Source organism: Equus asinus, chromosome X (assembly GCF_041296235.1).
Source record: "Equus asinus isolate D_3611 breed Donkey chromosome X, EquAss-T2T_v2, whole genome shotgun sequence".
Lineage (NCBI taxonomy): Eukaryota > Metazoa > Chordata > Mammalia > Perissodactyla > Equidae > Equus > Equus asinus.
Window position 1 is genome coordinate 103,383,357 of NC_091820.1, and position 21,644 is coordinate 103,405,000.

Sequence of the window (21,644 nt, forward strand, 5' to 3'; positions counted from 1 at the left end):
AGAAGCTGAACACTGAGAAGGCAGGCAGCAGGGCCCACGATTAAGCAGGACCAGGAGAGGTTACCAAGCTTCAACTAGGTGCCAGACACTTTACCCATGTTTTCTGTTTAAAATATTCCAAGTGCTTGTGAGGTAGGTACTGTTATTATCCCTCTTTCACAGACGAGGAAACTGAGGTGAAGTAACTCGAAGTGCTGGGGCTGGAACCCGGACTTGTTTGATGTTAAAATCAGGGCGTACAAATCCCTGAGCCAGTGGTTCTTGAATTCTGGGGTGTTTCAGAATCACTTGGGTCAGAACACAGATATCTCGGCCTCCCTCCAGACCTATTGAATCTGGCACTGTGAAAGTGGAGCCCCCTCCCCAAATCTGCACCTGCATTTTAACAGTCCTCCCAGGGGGCGCCTGATGGAGAGGTTCCCTACTACACTTAGAGAAATGCAGTTTGAGAGAGTATGGCATGGACTGTATCACTGCATTGCCTTAACCTTCAGAAACAAGGTCAACGTCAACAGAGGTGGTCAAACTCCAATTTGAACTCTTTTGGAAATGGGGCCAATTCTACAAATAAGAGGACTTCAGCTTGTCCTCTTTTCTGATCCAGGAAGTCTATACACTGACACCAGTTATCTGAGGGGAGATGACGGGATTGAGACGAATGCTCAGCAGTTTACATAGAAGACCTTATCTGCTCTTCAGGGTGCAGAGCTCAGAGCTAGCATATGTTCAGTAAGTATTTTCCACGAGGAGCACAAATTGCAGGAACTTAGTGCATTGGCAGCAAAGAACAGGAGAGAAAATTACCAAATGCAGAGAGATAGACTGTAAACCACAGGATTTTAAAATGTAAACCGACTTCCTAGGCTCATCATAGAGGTTTGTCTCCGCCCCAGAATAGTTGTGTAAGAATTCCATCCGTGCTCTTATTTATACCGTTCATAAAAATATTATACAGGACAGGATCAAGGCTGGCAACCTCCGTCTAGGTCATTATAGAACCCCACTCTGGCAATGGGGTTGAGCCAGTTTTGAATTCATCTGCCTTTAGGAGCTCTCCCTGGGGAGACAAGTAATAGTCTGAAGGTTGCTTGGAGAACTTCAAGTCAGAAACAGGTTTTTTGGTACAAATGCTTAATGGCATCAGGCACATATTCCTACAAGAGGGCCATGTAGTCCAAGGGGTGGCACGGGCCAAATGCATTGGCCAAGTCCCGCCTCAGCAGGGCTTGAATTCGCACTTGGCAAGTTTGATTTCTCTCACGCTCCTTTCCTGTGGACACATTTTTTATCCATGTTAATGTCCTCACTTAGGTTAAAGTCAAACTCTGTTCTTCCCTTTTCTGGCCAGAAAGACTTCCTGTCTTACAGGTATCTGATCGTGTCTGTATTGATATTTTAACTCTAAGTGATTCTCTAAAGCGGGTCCTTGGACAAGTGCCCATCCTCCAGGAAAATTGGAGCAGTCCACAGCACAATGAGAAAGCCGGTGGACTATGTAGTCAATGTTTTGGAAAGCGAAATCTATTTCATTTAAAGGACTGTCCTTTATTCTGAGATTGTTTCCTTCTCTTTTGGTGTTTAAAGAAAGCCCTTTCTTTTTATGAAATGATAATTTGGGGTGGTTTTGTCTGGTTTCTTAATGCTTTTACTTGGAAAAATAAAAATCTGGTAACCACAATGTCAGTCCCCCTGTTTTTCCCTTTGCAATAGCTGCCAGTCAGAGAACATGGTCTAATTTGTACAGTTCTGCTAGTAGCTCTAGGTACCTTGTATCACCAATTACGTCCTAAGTGCTTATAAATTACCTGCTTCATAATCCACGGCAGAATCTCTCTGAGGATTGACATCAAGCTTCCAGCTCTGGAGTTTACAGTATACTGGTCTGTAGTTTCCTTCTTTTAGAAAATTGGGACGCTGCCCATTTGCAGTCCTTCGGTATCCCTCCTGTTCTCTCCGATTCCACAGATCCTCCAGGACGGCACCTAATGCAAGGCAGTTCCGTTTGCACTTCTTGTGATGTTCTTTTCCCTATAGAGTTGGACATGCATATACATGTTGTTTGGGGAATTTGCAGCACATCCAATGAAAGCGTAATTCCCAACTAACAGTCAAATCCTTCTCTTTGGAGCTACCCAGAACACACCTACCCTCTCTTCCATATGACAGCCCTTCAGAGACTTGAAGACAGTGTGTGACTCTCCCGTGAGTTAAGAGCACCAGCTGAGTCAGACAGACCCGAGTGACAAGCTCAGCTTCACTCCCTCTCAGCTGGGAGAGCCAAGGTAAGTTGCTTGATTTTATTTTCTCTCTACCCTAGTTCTTTAGCTGATTTATAAAATGGGAGTCAAAACCCCACTTTATTTGTTTATTGTGCAATAAATAATGTAATGTATGTAAAGTGCTTAGCACAGTGCCTGGCAGAATGAGCACTCAGTAAATGCTGGCTATTTTGTTCCCTCTATTTATAAAGAGTGGGGTGGGCATTTTCAGTGTCAGGGCTGGTGGGGAGCAAGGGAGTGAGAGGGTTTCTCCCCCTGATTGATCAGGGAAGGCAGAGGACCCTAAAGTAGACCAGGTATTTCTCTATCCTGAGGTTGTCTCTTTTCAGTTATCTGGATGCCTGTTTGCTTTGGCTGGGGGAGAGGATATTGTTGAGAATCTAGGGCAAGGTTTATTTTCAAGAACTGGAAAGCTATTTGTTGACATATTGAACCATCTCTTGTTTATTCTTATTTCCCTGAGCGGCTAGCCATGCGCTCCCCTAAACTCAATTACCTTTGGTGCGGCGGCAGGAGCAGGACACCTCCGAGCCAGATTGATCAGTGCAGACTGGGCAGGACGTGAGGGACCTGAGAGATGCTAAGTAGCAATTTCTGGGCTTTCCTTCCTTAGAAGACCTGCCATCTCTGTGTTTGTAGGGACATTGGCATTAATAAAACAGAAGTTTGTGAGCATGCAACAACTCTCTCAGTAGCCTCCTTAGAAGCAGACTGATGACACATGGTCACAATGGACCAAAACTTAGAATCCCGGAGTGGCCAGCGCCAGAATGGTTTCTAACTGTAGCTCTTTGCACATGCTGGGTTTTGTAAGCAATTGCATGATATGAACTCTGAATGCCATTGCAGCTAGAAAAAGTTTGGAGGGAGACACACCCAACTGCGCACAGACAGAGGAATGGGACTTGAGGAGATACGGGGGGTGGGGTAAGCTTAGGACTAGCTTTATCTGTATGTAGGATTTCAAGTTTTTATCCTGTGACTATATTCCTAGATTACTTGTGTAATTATTAAATATAAACACAAGTTAGAAAAATAAGAAATCCTTTTTAAAATCAAAACAAAATACAACACCAAAGTAAAAGCAAGCCATCAGAGACATTTTTCAGAGGTCACTACTGACCAAGGATCCGAGTGGTGTGAGCAGTAAGCTTGTTAGGGGAGGGAGGTTGCTTGGTTGAGGGTGTTAGGGATCCTTGGAGATAGCATGTAGGAAGAGGAGTGGAGAGGGTGAGATATAGAACCCTAGGGAAACACATCTTTGAAAAGAAGAAAAATAACTTTTTTTCTTCTAGTACAAATAATATGGGTCCCTTATGGACAAATGAGAAAATACAGATAAGAAAAAAGTAAAAATCCCCTTTAATCTCACCACTCAGATATGGTCACTGTTAACATTCTGGTCTATGTCCCTCTAGGCTTTATTTTTTCTATGCAAAAATATACATCATTATTTTATAAGAATCAGATCATCCTTTTCAATGGCTACTACAGATGTACCATGATTTGTTTAAATCATTAAATGAATTGTGTTCTAACATTGGCATTTAGGTGACTTCCAAATTTTTATTATCATAAACAATAGTGCTTTCTAGCTGTGTGATCTTGGGAAAGCTAGTAAACCTCTCTGTGCCTCTGGTTCCTCATCCCTAAATGAATATGATAATAGCACCTACATCACTGGGTTGTTGGGAGTACCAAATGAGATCATGTGCATAAAATGCTTAGCACAGTGCCTGGCACAGTAAATGTCAGCTTTTATTATTGGGTGTAATAATAATAATTGTTGGTGTTATTGTTGGGTTTCCTGTGAGTATGTTTTGGTTCAGGGGAGAGGAGATAGCAACTGGAATTTTTCTTTTTGAGTGGTATACTATAGTGAGTCTGAAGGCAAACAGAGCTGTGTGCTTTTGGTCATGTCAGTTCACCTTGCTGAAGCTCAGTTTCCTTATTTGTAAACTGGGAGTTAAAAGGACGTAGCTCACAGGGTGGCTGTTAGGATCAAATGAGAGAATGCTTGTAAAGCCCTCAGCACAGTTCTTGGCATATGGGAAGAGTTCAATCAAAGTCAATTGGTACTATTATTATTATTACTATTATTATTGTTCTTATGACTCCAATGATTCAGCCATTAATGGAGGTGGGAGGAGGAAGGTGGCAGTAAGTAGCGCCTTTGGAGTGTTTCTAACCACTTGTCTGATTACAAAGAGAGGAAATGATTTTGGAATCAGACTGACCTGGACTCGAATCTGGGCTTTGCCATTTGCTAGCTCTGTGACCTTGGTCACAACTTCTCCGAGCCCATTTCCCCATGTGTAAGATGAGAAAGAATGGTGTCAATGCCTACCTTGCAGGTGTTGCCATGAGGGCCGAAGGATATAATACAAGTCCAGTGCTTAGTCCGAGTGCCCAGATATTGCCGGCTGCTAACTAGGAGCGTGGGAAGGTTTATAACGACCTGAACGCCTCCCTGCAACCCCCAGACTCGGAGTCCCTATACCTGGGCTACTTGAACTTCACCTGAAGACTTTGCCCTTTCCGGAGCTCAGGGACCAATTCTGCCCGTACTCTGGGCTATAAGGGATATTGATTCCGAAGATTCGAGCACTCTGGTAAACCCTTCTGCTAGTTCTATTCTCACCTTGTGCCCCAGTTCTAGAAAGCAGGCTGAAGCCCTGCTTCTCTGAGCAAGCCCTCACCTGGTATGCTCAGACTGGCGTGCTTTTCTTGCCAGCTGTCTGAACGCCCTGGAGACTCGCTGTCAAATCCTAGCCCTGTGGCAGGGACACTGATTGCCTGATTTCCTTCCGTGTCTCTGACACTGGGGCAAATTGGCTTTTTTATTATCACCATCGCAGGGCTCTACTAAGCCCCCATGGCCCATCCTCCCAAACCTTGGATCCCCAGCGCTTGAACCTCTTTGAACTCTTCTGACACCGCTTCACTCAGCCTCCAGCCCCGGGTCCCTTACCTCTAACCCCTGCCTGTGCTTCCATTGTCACACAGGTTGCAGTTCCTGGCTCCCAGGACTCCTGTGTCTGCTTAGCCACAGAGGGTATGTTTTATTTCCTGAGCCAGGACATTTTCAGTCTCATCTCTTTAATTGCATGAATCTCCTCTTTTCTTTGGGACAGCCAGAGGTGGGCATAGTGGGCTGGTGCAACTCTTGGGGGTGAGGAGGAAGAGGGGTGGAGTTGCATAGGCCAAGTGCTAAAGAGGAGCTTCTGGAGGGCTGTCAAGTGAAAGGCGGCCAGAGGCAAATGTCAGAGCCTATATAGAGGCAGGAATCTGGGACCAGAGAAACAGAGCAAGCACTAGCAAGTCAGGAGCAGTGGGGCGGGTGGGCGGGCAGGCAGGCTGGCTGGCTGGCTGGCGGGCAGGAGGGGGGCGTGGCAGGGGATAGCTAAGGGAGATTGCAGAGAACAGCTGCTGGTATTGGGTCTTACTTTAATGAACTGGCTGGGCATGAGGAAGAAGTAAATTGGCCAGACTAAAAGAGCTAGGGGCGCAAAGGACACTCTCGCTTCTCCCTAACTGGCAAGGTAAGATCTTTCTGGGTTTGCCTGGTGGGAAACTGTGGCATGTTCAGGGATTTTTCTGAAGATGCAAGGTGGATGTCTATGACTGCTCTTTAGCCTCATCTTGCCCATTGTGCCAATTATTCAAGTAACCAAGGTGCCAGCAGGAGGCCAGTATTTCTTTTGCTACACCCCGTCTCAGGATTGTCCAGGCTGGGGATGGGGGGTGTGTCTTGGTGATGTGACTGAGTAAGAGGGAGGGAGGGCAGACAAGGTGGATCATGGTAGCACAGTGGTGAAGAGTAGGGGGCTCTGGAGTTGGATGGACCTAGAAATGTATGTGTCTACAGCCAAATTATGAAGCTTTTCTGGGCCTCAGTTTCCTTGTTTGTAAGATGAAGATAGAGTACTACCAAAATCTCTCAGTGTTCTTGTGGGGACCAAGTGAGATAATGCATGTCAAGTGCCTAGCAGAGTGCTTGCTAGTCAGTGCATGCTCAAGAAATGTTCACTGTTGCTATTTTTGTTGCTAGTATTCTCATTATTATTATGGAAGCACAATACCCTGAGATTGATGACTTTTGTGACGTTGTCCCAAATGAGCAAGTGTTCCATTTTTGGCATAGGCAAGCTGTGGGGATGTGTCAACATTGTGTAATGTGTGTGTTGGTTTCCAAGCCATGTGTCAAGAAGCCCCTTCTGGGGCTGCTTATGGAGGTGGGCTGGAGAGGTGGGGCTCTGGAATTTCCCACCCGCATGTCATCAGAGACATGTACATGCTATAAACTGGGCTTCAATTGAGCCATCGTCTAAGATGTCAGAGAGATAATTGAATGCAGCCTTAAGGATGCCAAAGGCTAGGCAACCCAGAGGAAGGGGTGATAATCAAAGACATACAGTTTTAACCATCACAGTGACCTTATTTTAGCTCAACCTTGGCTAATCTGAGAAAGCTGGTAAAACGAGAATACAGTCATGTGCCGCAGAATGATTTTTCGATCAACGACAGACAGCATGTATGACGGTGGTCTCATAAGATCAGTACCATAGAGCCTAGGTGTGTAGTAGGCTATACCATCTATGTTTGTGTAAGTGCACTCTGTGATGTTCACACAACCAGGAAATCGCCTAATGACGCATTTCTCAGAACATATCCCCATTGTTAAGTGACACATGACTGTGACAATACTGTCTATCATGCGGGGTAATGTAAGATTCAAATGGAATGATGCTTGCAAATCCCCGTACATTATACATGGTTTAAATTGTGTACAGTTGCCTAAAGTTATAGTGCCTGAAACACACCGAGCAATAAATGGTAGTAGTAGTGGCTGTTATTATTATTAATAATAATAATGATAATAAACAGGATTTTCAGTTCATTGATCAGATAAATGCCTTCCTATTCCTGAGGAAGATATTCAAGGCCATCAGAGTAGTAAAATGGGGACTAAACCACTGGCAGGACTCAGTGAGCCCTAGGAACTAATGATTATCCTGGGGCAAAGGACTTTCTCATCTAGGCCTGCCAGTACCTTGGCTGGTTTGTGAGTGCTGTAGTGGGATAGGACATAACCCAGGAACCTGCACTGCTCACAGTTTTCCACAAGGTGGTGCTACTGCTTCATTTCATCGAGAACTGCCCAGGCTCCTGGCTGCTGAGGGTGTTGCCATTTATAGCATTTATAAACAGAGCCTGTGCTGTGCGACTGAGTAGGTTGGTCTGAAAGGATAGAGGCAGAAGGAATATTTTCTTCAGATTCCAATTTGTTGCACAGCTTCTTTAACCTGATAGGCCCCTCTCTGATGCCACATAGCTGCCAACACATAACAAAGGTCTCCATCATGAATCATTTGTCTATTTCCCAGTCATCTTGATCTTGGCTTTTGACTGCTAAACTTGTTTCCTGTTTACAGATTTTTCTTGCCACTTGGGCTTCAGCAGGACCCCTGAGATCATCCTCTCCACACTATCCTCTGGCCATGGCAGATACATCAATACCCTTACATTCACTGCGATTCAACACTATGCCGAAGGAGGAAAATGTCGTCCCCCAAAACAGGGGGACGACCATCTCTGGACCAATGATAGAGTCAAGAGCAGAGGCTCAAATTCTGCAGTCTTGTGTACAGCCTATAGTCTCAACTTCAGCGTCAGACCCTGGAGGGATGTCGACACAGCTGATGACATCCCCAGCCTTTGACACCATGTCCACACCTCTAATGGGAGCATCAAACTCTGGAGCACTGTCCCCACTGCTAATGCCAGCCTCAGACGCTGGGGCACTGTCCCCATTGCTAATGCCAGCTTCAGATTCGGAAGGATTGTCTCCATTGCTAATGCCGACCTCAGACTCTGGGGCATTGTCCCCATTGCTAATGCCAGCCTCAGATTCTGGAACGTTGTCCCCATTGCTGTCCACTTCAGACTATGGATTAATGTCCCCAGGACTGATGACAATCCCTGACTTTGGAACAGTGTCCACAGCACTAATGGCAGGACCAGATTCTGCAGAGATATCACCATTGGCAATGCCGGCTCCATCCTCTGGAGCGATGTCTTCACCTATAATCACTTCATCCTCTGAAGACATGTCCACACCGTTGATGCTAGCCCCAGATCTTGGAGAGATATCCCCACTCCTAATGCCAGATGTAAACCCTGGAGTGATGTCCACACAGCCAGTGCCAGCTCCAGGCTCTGAAGCAATGTCACCATTGCAAATTACCGATGAAGACACTGAAGCAATGTCCAAAGTGCTAATGACTGCACTGGCCTCCGGAGAGATATCTTCACTGCTAATGTCAGGCACAGACTCTGAGGCGATATCCTCACTAATAATGTCAGCCCTGGCTTCTGGAGCAACGTCAACCCAGCCAACAAACACCCAAGACTCTGGAGAAATGTCCACCCAGCTAATGTCAGGCCCAGACTCTAAAGTAGTGTCTTCACCGCGAGTGTCAGCTCCAGGCTCTGGAGCAATGTCCACACTGCTCCTGTCAGTCCCAGATGCTGGAGAAATGTCCACATTGCCAAAGCCAGCCCCAGATGCTGAAGCACCGTCCCCACTGCTAATGTCGGCCCTAACCTCTGGAGTGATGCCCACCCAGCTGATGCCAGCCCATGGCTCTGGGGTGATGCCCCCACAATTAACACAAAATCTAGACTCTCAAATTACATCTACTCCACTGATGAGAACAGCAGCTTCTGTGACAATGTCTACACCACCAGTGAGAGCCTCAGACCCCGGAGCAATGTCCACACCACGAATGAGAACCTCAGGCTCTGGAAATATGTCTACATTGCTAAAGACAGTCCCAGATTCTGGAGCATTGTCCACTCCACTGATGACAGTCACAACCTCTGGAGCAATGTCCATGGAGCAAATGTCAACCACAGCCTCTAGAGTGATGTCCACACAGTTAACAATGGCCAGAACTTCTGGAGCAACATCCACAGGCTTTACCAAAGCCACAGCCAATGGGGCAATGTCCACACTGCGAACAAGAGCCCCAGCTTCTGGAATGAGGTCCACGTCGCTAAGGAGAGCCCCAGCTTCTGGAGCAATGTCCACACAGACAATTACAGCTCCAGCCTCTGAAACAAAATGTATGCTACAACTGACAGCCCCAGCCTCTGGGTCAATGTCCACACTGCAAACAAGAGCCCCTGTCTCTGGAGCAATGTCCATGTCACAAAGGAGAGCCACAGCCTCAGGAGTGATGGCTGTACCACAAATGAAAGCCTCAGCCTCTGGAGCAATATCCACCCCACTGCTGACAGCCAAAGCATCTGGAGCAATGTCCACACCGTTAATGAGAGACACAGCCTCGGGAATGATGTCCGTGCCACGAATGAGAGCTATGGCCTCAGGAGCATTGTCCAAGCCACTAACGACATCCAAAACCTCAGGAGCAACATTCGGGCAGCAAATGACAACCGCAGCTTCTGGAGAGATATCCGCAATGCTAATGGGAGACACAACTTCTGGAGCCATGTCCATGCAGCAGATGACAGACGCTGCCTCTGCAGGGATGTCCACACCACTAATGAGGGCCCCAGCCTCTGGAGACATGTCCATACCACAAATGACAGCCACAGCCTCTGGAACTATGTCCACACCTCTCATGAGAGCTCCAGGCCCTGGAACAATGCCCACAGCAGTAATGAGAGCCACAGTCTCTGGAAAGATGCCCAGTCAGCCAATGAGCACTCAAGATTCTCCAGGTATGTCCAGGGTGCTCATGAGATCTGTGACCTCTGGAGGGATGTTCCCACTGCAGATACAGGCCCTAGCCTCTGAAATGATGTCCACACCAAAAGTGAGAGCCCCAGCCTCTGGGGCAATGTCCACACCACGAATGAGAGCCTCAGACCCTGGAGACATGTCCACACTACTCACAAGAACTTCATCCTCTGGAGAGATGTCCCCACCACTAACGAGACCCCCAGCTTCTGGAGAGATAGCCACACCTCTGAGAGCCCCAGCTTATGGAGCAATGTCTACTCCACAAATGACAGCCACAGCCTCTGGAATGATGTCCATGCCACAAATGAGGGCTCCAATATCTGGAGTGATGTCCACACCACTAATGAGATCCATGGCCCCTGGAGTGATGTCCATGCCTCAAATGACAGCCACAGCCTCTGGAGGGGTGTCTATGCCACTGATGAGAGCCCCAGCCTCTGGAGCAACGCCCACATCACAAGTGATGCCCACAGCTTCTGGAGAGATGTGCACACTATCACTGCGGGCTCCAGCCTCTGGAGTGATGTCCCCACCACTATTAAGGGCTCCAGTCTCTGGAGGTATGTCCACACCACTAAGGAGATCCTCAGCCTCTGAAGCTGAGTCCACAGAGTTAATGAGAGCTCCAGCCTCTGGAAAGATAGCAACTGCACAAACGACAACTATGGCCTCTGAAGGGATGTCCAAGACATTAATGAGAGCCACAGCCTCTGGAACAATGCCCATGCCATTGATGTCACCCATGGCTTCTGGAGAGACATCCATGCCACTAATGAAAAGCATGGCCTCTGGAACAATGTCCACACTGCAAACAAGAGTCCTGAGTTCTGGATCTACACCCTTGCCGCAAACAATATATGCAACTTCTGGAGGGATGCCCACACCGCCAATGAGAGCCTCAGCTTCTGGAGCAATGTCCACACCACTTTTGAGAGCCTCAGCTTCTGGAATGATGTCCATGCCACTTCTGAGAGCCGCAACCTCTGGAGGGGTGTCCATGCCACTAATGAGGGCCCCAGGCCCGGGGGCCATGTCCACACCACAAATGGCGGTCACAGCTTCTGGAATGATGTCCACTCTAGAAATCAAAGCCACACACTCTGGAGAAAAATCTGCCTCTCACGTCAACATCACAGCCTCTGGTTCAAAGTCCACACCACATGTGACTGCCACAACCCCAGAAACAATGAATCCACCACCAAAGGAAGTCCCATCCTTTGGCATGCTGACCCCAGCACTCTGTTACCTCTTAGAAGAACAGGAAGCAGCCCGGGGTTCATGCCCTGTGGAGGAGGAGGTGGAGATTGACGAGGAGAAGCAAATGAAGGTATTTTTGGACGATTCAGAGAAAATGGCATTTCTGGTGTCTCTTCATCTGGGGGCAGCAGAGCGGTGGTCCATCTTGCAGATGGAGGTAGGGAACCCTCTCTCAGGTGAAAATAAATCTTTCCTGAGCAGAGCGCAGGGCTTATATGACTCCCTATCTGAGATAGACATCCTCAGTGCTGTTCTTTGCCATCCCAAGCAGGGCCAGAAGTCAGTCAGGCAGTATGCCACTGACTTCCTGCTGCTGGCCCGACATTTGTCTTGGTCTGATGCCATTCTGCGGACCAGGTTTCTGGAAGGACTCTCAGAAGCTGTTACCACCAAAATGGGCCGGATCTTCCTGAAGGTGGCCGGCAGCCTAAAGGAGCTGATAGACAGGTCTCTCTACATCGAGTGCCAGCTGGCTGAAGAGAAGGATTCCCCGGGCAGCTCAAGCCAGGTTCTGCTGTCAGCCTGTAAGCGGAATAATGAGGAAGCAATGGAGAATGAACTGAACTCTCATCAGCAGACTGAGGAGGTAATGATCGGGAAATATGGTTAAGGTTTTTGTGCAGAAAAATAAGGAGGTAATGATGGGGAATACACTTGGCTCTTTTGAGTAGACTAAAGAGGCCAAGGGGAGGCATTGAGCTCCTAGACCATAGCCCCCAACCTAGAGTTTCATCAGGGGCGTGGCTGTGCAGTTATTTTGGGTGTATTCACCCCAAATTCACTTTGAGGAGCAATGTCCTGCCCACATTACTGAGGGCCTGGGATGGTTAAAAGTCTGAGTGTTCTGATGTGAGTGGACTCACTGGGCTCAGTCTCAACTCTCCATTTATTCCAAGTCCAATTCTAAGCTAGGGGCTATCTTTTGGGGGCTGGGTCTCACCTACAGCCACATGTGTTGTGGACCCAGGTCACTCAGGAATTTGGCTAGCCTAGTCCTTGGTCACACTTTATATAAGTAAGGTACATTAGCCAAAGTCCTCAATCTATCAAGTTACTGACATTATCCAGGCAGAATTCCCCTTGTCATATTAAGTGTGGCTCTTACCTCTGCTGTTTTTTGTTTCTTTTTCTCACTCCCAGCACCATCATGTTCCCAAACGCTGTTACTACCTGAAAGAGCATGGAGATCCTCAAGAGGGTCTACACGACCACCTTCGACAGAGCACAGGCCATCAGAAGGCCCCCACCGACAAGTAACGCTCCCTGGAGTCTCCTGTGAGATCTGACTCAGCTGCTAACTTGAGGACTGGTTCCTGGACCCATTCCATTCAATTACATTATACACCTTGTGGCCTTCCCTCTCCAAGCACATTTCACCCCATCTCCCACTGGGCTGACTTGACCTTGCCTTTAACCCCACATGCCTGTGACCTGCCCTGACAATCAGAGTGTGGACTTCAAGAGTGTTTGGTGTACAAGGTTCTGAACTCCCACCACCATCAAGGCCAGTCCTAGTTCTTGGTCCAGGGAGAAGTCTAGGCAGGAGAAACCATTTCCTACCTCAAAAACACCTAGAGTGTCTTGCCACATGTCATCAGGCAAACTTGAGGAAGCCCTGGTCCCATTTCACCTGGCAGGGGAGCCTATAAGGAGAGTGATACCCGCTCCTATACCACCCTTTTCATCCAGTAGACTTGCCCCTATATGCCCCAACTTGTAGCACCTGAAATGGGTCTCCAGGGCCCTTGCCCTGTTTGTAGTCTCCATCTTGAACCATTTGTTTTGACTCATAATGATAATCATAGTAATAGCTAACATTTATTATGTACTATGTGACAGTTACTGGGCTAAACTCTTGACAAGCACCATCTCACTACATTCTTTCTGTAATCCAACTTGTTCTCGTGTTGTCAACTTCTGACCTCTTGATCTGCTGTCTGTGGTCCTTGTCTTGTCCCTCAGTGTCAAATCTCTAGCTCTGACCTCTGGGTGACCCCTCAGTTGTGAATTGCCCTCACTTCCCTTGGCTATTGTGCTTTGTGGCCAGCACTCTTGATAAAAGTCTTAGTCTTTAAACAGGCATACATAGTTAGAACATACTATGAGCAGTGTTTGCCTTCAGGTGATGGGATTATGGGTGTTTTTGTGTTCTTCTTTCTACTTCTCTGTACTTTTCCAGATTCTCTACAGTAAGCATGTATTACATTTGTAATCATAAAAGTAAATAAAGTCCATTTACGAAAAGAAGAATTAACTGTGACTAACGATTTGATTTATTGAGTCCTTCATTCAATCAATATTTATTATCTAATATGTGCCAGCCACTGTTTTGAGGACAGACAGATAAGAACCCTGATCGAATAAAAATTTCATTCCAATGGAGGGAGGAGACAGACAATCAGCAAGAAAATACGTAAATAAAATAGCTTGAAATCATGGTGATGGCTCTGAAGACAAGAAACCAGAATAACAGAGAATTGGATACTAATAGGGACAATCTATTTATTCAATAATTGTCCGTGTAATGGGGTTACTCAAAGATCCTGTAGAAACAGTAGGAGTGGGCCAGCCCCTATGGCCTAGTGGTTAAGTTCAGCGTGCTCCACTTCAATGGCCTGGATTCGGTTCCCGGGTGCGGACCTACACCACTCGTCAGTGGTCATGCTGTTGCAGTGGCTCACATACAAAAAGAGGAAGATTGGCAACTGATGTTAGCTCAGGGCCAATCTTCCTCATCAAAAACAAACAAACAAACCAAAAAACAACCAGTAGGAGTGACATGATTGAAAACATATTTTAGAAAGCTAACGTGGTGACAGTTTTGAGGCAGGATGGGGGCAGGGGTCAGAGAGCAGTTATGAGCCCCCTACTGCAACAGTACAGGTAACTGACTCACCAGAAGACTCAGTCCTGGGCTATGGCAACAGGGATGGAAAGAGGACAGAGACTGAATTCTCTCTGAGAACTCAAGTCCGCTGCTCCATTACCCTAAACACTGGGTCTGATTCCAAGAAGACGAAAATGATTCTCAGAAAAAACAAAGATTGGCAGACAAATTGGCAGCCCTGGGGTAATATAGATAAGAATCCTGTCTGTGGCTGCCTGCAGATGCATCAGTCACCAGTGCTAGTGCCTTGGGAAAAAGAGGGTGCAATAAGTTTAGAAACCCAAATTCCAGGCAGGGAGGGAGCAGGCCTCTGGGGACCCAGCTTTCCCCTCTTCTCCAGCCCTGTTGGCTCACGCCTGGCCCATGTTCAGCCAGGGCTGCTCTTAGCTCGGGAAAGCACTCGACTGTCCTCTCTACTGAAAAAGAAATTGATGATACAGAATCACAATCCATGTCGGGAAAATATATATGGGAAGGAAAACATCTTAAAAAATGAAACTGATTTTCTTACGCAGAACGATAGCAATTCTTTTCTTTTGTTTTCTCCCCTGTTCTTCCCTTTGCTTTTACCTCTCCTCTCCTTTAAGCTAACTTCAGTAGAGATAAATGGAAGAGATGAAGCCAGAGCTCAGTCTCTGCTCCTCTACCCACCCCAAAGGTTATATTTAGAAATGTTTCAAGAGCCTCTCAGCATCTGCATGGAGCTGGGCTATCACATGCCCAAGTACTTGAGACAATTTCGTCTGCTGTAAAATAGTGTTTCAAGTTTCTCCTGGCCTCACTGGCCCTTGGGTAAAAATAAGGTCCTATAAGCAATTAAAAACTCAGATGGCACTGACCTCTGCCTCCATCTTTGTGTTACAGGATCTCACCCCCTTGAAAGTTTCCATCAGTTATTTGTGGAAGACCCCGACAGTTTCTGGTATTCCGAGATAATCCTCTCCTCTTGTTGTCCGGTTCCTACCCTGCCTCGTGGGGGTCAGCTACCCACATTACCGCACGAGGGCAGCCCCTCCATCCAGCCCCATCTGCTGGTGGTGCCTGTAGCTGTGGCAACATGGAGGCCCTTGCTGGAGTGGGGTGTGGATTCTTCACATTTGCAAGGGTCCTAGATGGTACAGCCCTCCTTTCCGGCAGCTTTGGCTGAAGCCACTGATGGGATTCGGGAATGGTGCCTCCTCTTCCCATTCTGTGCCACACTTCATCACTTTGTCACCTAGACTTCGAAACAACATTGCTTCTACCCGGTATGTCAGTGAGGTCTGTGTGAGAGGAATGGCTATAGCTTCTTCCTGAAGCAACCTCGCACCTGCCATCCCCGCCCCCATTTCCCTGCTCAGACTCTCGGATTACGCTCCTGAGCCTGGAGAACAGAAGCCATCAAGTCCTCTATGCAACCTTCAGCGCCCATCCCCTATCTCTATTCTTGCCCCCTAAGGGAATTGAAGTCCGCAGATCTCTTCAAAACCACTATCCTCCATGTGAATAGATGCCAGGAACCCTCTCCACACTCCCAGTCCTAGGCCCCAGGTAGAGAGCAAATGTCACCCTGTCCTGTTCCTCTACCCTCTGTCATCCTCTCACCTGCCACCTGGTCTCTGTCTCTGCCCTTCAGGGACAAACAGCATTTAAAAATCTTCTCTTGAAGCCCACTTTCTCCCTGAAAGTTTAGGCTCAGGATGCCATTGAATGACCATGGCTCACTTTTGAGACATTTCTGAGGCTCACTTTGGGCTCAGCGGGGATTCCATTATCCCAAACTAATTTGCTCAGATCAAATATAGAACCTCTTCCCCTGGTTTCTTCCAATAGGCTTGAGACCTTGAGGTCCTCTCAACCTCATTCTCCAGATGAAATACCTTGCCCTACCTCAGAGCTATAGATTTCTTTTTCTAATGGATCATGAGTTTCCTTCCTTCTCACCTACTCTGAAAGCTCTCTGCATTTTGATCAGATATGGGGCAAAAGAAGCAGGCTGCTTGATCCCTTGTGACCTCATGGTGGATTCGTAGGAGAATTGTAGGAGGTTGAAATGACCAGTGGAGGAGGAGACCTGACTCTGAGTACCTGTCTCTCCCTCTCATAAGCTGGATAATTCTAGACAGCCCACTTTACTCTCAGGGCCTCAGCTTCCTCTTCTCCAGTATAGTGCTAATCATCACCATCCTGCTAACCTCAGCATTGTGGGATAAATGTTGTTAAAGTGTTTGGAAAAATCAAATGCAAGATGCACAAATGTACGATCTTGTTATTATTTGTAAGCCTATGTGTGGCCCTGAAGAGTTTGGGAAGTAGATCGGACACATTCAGCATCCTGTCTCTTCAGGGGTTCTATTTAAACTGTGAGAGAAGATCTAAAAGTAAATGCTTGGTTGAAGACTAGCAAAAGCCACAGTTTAATATTAGCATCTATGGAGCACTTACCAGGAGCCCAAGCTCTGGATTAAGTGCTTTATCTGGATTATCCCATGTGATCTCCCAAACAACCTTTGAGAGGTGAGTGCTCTCATTAATCCTATTTGACAGACTGAGAATCTGTGGCACAGAGAGGTGAAGGAACTGGCCCAAGGCTACAGAACTAAAATGTAGCAGAGCTGGGATTTGAACGTGTGCAGTCTGGCCCCAGAGCCCTCCCACACAGCCACTCCACTATGTATACATGGCTTGATTATTTAGAGCCAGATGACCGCTGTGAAGACTTACCCTGTTCCCCTGAACAAATTTGCCACCCAATAGTGGTCAACATTTGAAGCTCATAAAATCCAAGGCCCAAACAAAAACAGCCCTGATTTCCCCTTTTCCCATCTTAGATCCAGATGTGAATCCTCCTAAGGGTATTTGGGAAAAGTCTTCAATATTCAGGGAAAAGGAAATCACTGTGGGATGCTGCTGAGCTCAGGAGCTTCTTCCCAGGGGCTAGCTGCAGCCCCAGAGTGGAGCAGCCTCTGTTCTGAGCTCTGACCTGAGAAGGAAGCTATGATTCTCCCCTGGGCATCTTCCCATTGAGAAAAAAATGCATCTTGGGCCCAGGCACCTGTGGAAGGGCATAGGACTCTGAAAGTGAAAAGGATTTTTGAGGTTACAAGAGCTGGCTCTTTTTTCTCAGCACTGATTTTTCCCTCTTTCTCATTTCTCTCTCAAGAAAAGGGAGAAGTGGATAAGGAAGGAAGATGATCAATCATTTAGATACGCCATGCCCTTGCCTTCCAACATTACCCTTGCCTTGGAAGGTGATCCAAGTTCTAACATTGGGGTGAATGCACACATTAAAAAGGCACCAGACACTTTAAGTAACTTGATAGCGATAATCTGGAATGGCTTCTCCCATTACAAACTCAAAGGAATGCTGGATAAAGTGTGGGGGAAAAACTCATAGCTGAGCTGGAAATAAAGAAAGGGAAATCCCTGGGGGCAAAAAAAATGAAGAGGGATCTTAACGACAGACCAACAAACTCTTGAGCCCTCCGGGGCAGAAGTGGTGGAGTCAGAAGAGACATAGACTGGCTAACAATGGAATATTTACGCAATGCTTGAGGAGCAAAACTGTGAACCTCTGATCCTATACACTGCTCAGCTATCACTAAAGAATTATTATGAAACGTAGACATTTTCCAACAAAGTCTGAGTCAACTCACCATTCATACAAAAGGTGCTGCCCTTAGAGCTGGTCTTGGCTTGGGAAAGCTGGCAAGATTTAAAACGAAAAAAAGATCCCACCCTTTGGCAACTTTTACTGAGCATTTCACTGGTCTGAGCACTGATGTGTAAATGGGTATTGAAAAGGCTGATCCATGCTTTCCTACAATATCCTATAGTATCTTTTTAAAAAAACATTTGTTTTGGTTATTGAGATATAATTCACATGCCGTATAACTCACCCATTTAAGGTGTACAATTCAATGTTTTCTAGTATATTCATAAAGTTGTGCAACCATCATCACAATCCAATTTTAGAGCATTCACACCACCCTAAAAGAAACCCCATGCCCGTTAACCAGTCACTCTCTATTCCCCTCTCCCCTCAGCCCCTGGAAGCCACTAATCCACTTTCTGTCTCTACAAATTTACCTGTTCTGGACATTTCGTGTAAATGGAATCACATTATATGTGGCCTTTTGTAGCTGGCTTCTTTCACTTAGCATCATATTTTCAAGGTTCATTCAGGTTGGAAGATGTATCAGTACTTCCTTTTTCTAGTTGAAGAGTGTTCTATGCATATGCTACATTTCGTTTATACATTCATGGTTGATGGACATTTTGGTTGTTTCCAGCTTTTGCCTATTATGAATACTGTTGCTGTAGACATTCTTGTACAAGTTTTTGTGTGAACATTTCTGTTGCATACATACTTAGGAGTAAAATCGCTGGAGAGTATGATAATTTTATGTTTAACTATTTGAGGAACTGCCAAACTATTTTCCGAAGTGGCTGCACCATTTTACATTCCCATCAGCGGTATATGAGGGATCTAAGTTCTCCACATCCTTGCCAACATTTGTTATATTGTTTTCGATTATAGCCATACTAGTGGGTATCGTGCAACGCATTACCATAAATGTTGTTGGAAGCTTCACTTTTGGAGAGTTCTTGGAGAAACTATTGCTCCCCTTGCTCTCCAGCACACCCCCAACTATACTATTGCCCCAAACTTTTTCAGGATTGGGAGAGGGGGTTTAGAAAGGCAAATTCTCATGGGCCCACCCAGACTCATAACAGATTTCTTTCGACTGCTGTCTCCTGCAGTAAAGATTGCCTCAGAACAAAGGTGTATGGGCCTGTATTTTGAGGCTTGCTGGAGATCCAGAAGCCCTAGCTCAAAAGAAATTCCCAGAAAAATGTGGCCTCTTTCTTCTGGATTCTTCGTCCTTCAACCAGGAGCTAAAATAACCTGAACAAATAATCCATTGCTGCGGTCATTCATTGGGCTAAGACACTCTTATTCTAACACCACTCAGAGTTTCTCCATAATCCAATTACCAACACTTAACTTCCCCTACCCTGAGAAGAAAAGGGGGAGAAGGAAGACGAAGATGGGGAAGAGAGAAGGAAGGGGAGAGTGGGGAGAGAGAAAGAGAATAAAACAAGATGAAAATTTGCATTCCAATTCCAACTGTGTCAGTGACAACTTGCATGACCTTGGGCAATCACTTGACCATTCTGGGCCTCACTAGCCTCATCCTTGTTCAGTTCTCATTCAGGAACCAGACAAGGTGATAACACCCTTCCTGTTTGGGCGTGCTCTGGATGTAGGGAGGTATCTAAGTGGTTTGGGGAGAGGGCCGCTGGGGTAGAAGCCCAGTCTGAGCCATTGCTAGAGGGCAGTATTGCATCAGCAATTATTCTAATGACGCTGGCTGAGGTGTGGTGGCCTCAGAATTCTTAAATTTAAAAATGAAGTCTTTTCCTCTCCCGTAAGTGGCACTCTTACAAAAGGAAGGGAATTTTTGAAAATCCACAGAGAAACCAGAGAGAGAAGAGTGCGTCTGGCCTCCTGCAAGTTTCATCGGCCATTAACAAATCTCAACAAATTCAAGATTGCAAATGAAAGATTGTACATTTTAATCTCTAGTTAAATCTGTTTGCTTTTGGTCTCATTTGGATACAGTTGCACAAATATCTTTCCCTCTTTGGAAATCCTACCAGCACCATGAGGAAAATGGTCAGATTCATAGGAAATCTCTTCCAGAGGTTTGATTCACAGATTTAGTGACAGAATTTCTTATCAGGACATTTATCATTTCCAGTCTCTTTCTTCCTTGGCTTATATTTATTGCAGCCAAAAAAAATGAATACTTAGGAAATGGATCTGTTATCAAGAAACATCTAGAAGTTCCCCATTAAATCTTTTGATTACTTGCCACATTTCACAGTGGCTAGGTTTCTGCATGTCAAGTGGCATCTCAAGCCACCTGTCTGGGGGAAAACTATATATGGATGCAAAACCGTTCAAGCCAAGTATTTCTAGTTGTATCTCCTTCAGCTATTGCAGGTTCTTCAGTTCTCCATGAGGTCATGCTCCTCCTCCAACCTCGATATGCACACACACCATTTTCAGAAACATCAGGGGTTTCCTATGCGTGATGTGTTCATAAAGATAGTTCTTTCATTGTTCATCAAGGGAAAGAATAAAATGGACACATTGCAACTATAAAGCAGGGGTGGCAGATACATTTCCACTTACATGTTTACTCCAATTATTTGGTAGTGGCTGCTTAAAGTATTGTTGAGAGAGTTTCAGGTCACATTTGGAATGTATACAAAAGAGAGCAAACGAGTGATTAATTAGTAATGTCTGCTAAGAAGAGGGATGTGAGTATACAAATTGAGAAAATTGCTATCCTGAAGGTAAAGGCATGCAAATGAGTTTAATTTATTATTAATAATGATAATAATAAGGAAAATAACATTTTTTGGCAAAGTAGGATATTATTGAAAGGGAACTGGGATAGCTCAGAAAACATCCAGGCTATGGTTGGTCCTGGGTGGGAGGATACAGCTGATCCTCAAGAACTCCTAGAATCAGGAACTTGAATGCCACTAGTATTCTTGGTTTTTCTCCCTGCTCCTCGTCTCTGCATTTCTCTGCACGTTGACTTATTTCTTTTCTTTCTAGAGGCTGGTTGTCTCCACACGGACAATTTGGCCTTCTAGAGCTACCCAGTTCAATATGGTAGCCACCCATCACACGTGGCTATTGAGCACTAGAAATGTGGCTAATCCAATTTGATATATGCTGGCTGTTAAGTGTAAAACACACACTGGATTTTGACGACTGAGTATGGAAAAAAAAAGCATATAAAATATCTTATTAATTAAAAAGACATTGATTGCATATTGAAATGATAACATATTAGATGTATTGTGTAAAATAAAATACATTATTAAAATTAATTCTACCTGTTTCCTTTCTTAATGCGGCAATTAGCACATTTAAAATTACATACTTGGCTCACATTATATTTCTATTGGACAGCTCTGCTCTGTAGCATTACAACTTATAGCTACTCAGGGAGTGATTGATTGAGTTCTCTTGGAGCAAAGCACAAAAAATGAAAGAAAAGGGACTTATTGGTGAAATTGGGCCAAATGCCCACCCCTAAAGCATTCCTGTGTGGCCTGAGGGGGAGGGTCACGTGAGAGCACAGCAGCTCCAGCTGGGACATAAAGTTCAGTGAGCCAGAGAGAGAATACCCAGAAGCACGGAGAGGGCTGCTGGATCAATAAAGCAGTAGATATTCTCCAATCTGGGGTCACCCTAAATGCTTTTTTTTTTTTTAACCCTCAAGTTCCCATAGTCAACTATGTAGCAAGTTCTGTTTTTTTTTTATTGAGTTAATGATGGGTTACAATCTTGTGAAATTTCAGTTGTACATTAATGTTTGTCAGTCATGTTGTAGGTGCACCACTTCACCCTTTGTGCCCACCTCCCACCCCACCTTTCCCCTGCTATCCA

The 21,644-nt window shown here is 45.8% G+C and overlaps 1 protein-coding gene across 1 annotated transcript; it reads left to right on the plus strand.

Annotated features, from left to right (window-relative positions):
* The first annotated feature begins 2,163 nt into the window (after positions 1-2,163).
* Positions 2,164-13,543, plus strand: RTL9 (retrotransposon Gag like 9). Its single transcript, XM_014831058.3, has 3 exons — positions 2,164-2,282; positions 7,715-11,890; positions 12,445-13,543. Exons 2-3 carry the CDS (start codon positions 7,781-7,783, stop codon positions 12,559-12,561), a joined length of 4,227 nt encoding a protein of 1,408 aa, XP_014686544.1. The 5' UTR covers positions 2,164-2,282; positions 7,715-7,780; the 3' UTR covers positions 12,562-13,543.
* The last annotated feature ends 8,101 nt before the right edge of the window (positions 13,544-21,644 follow it).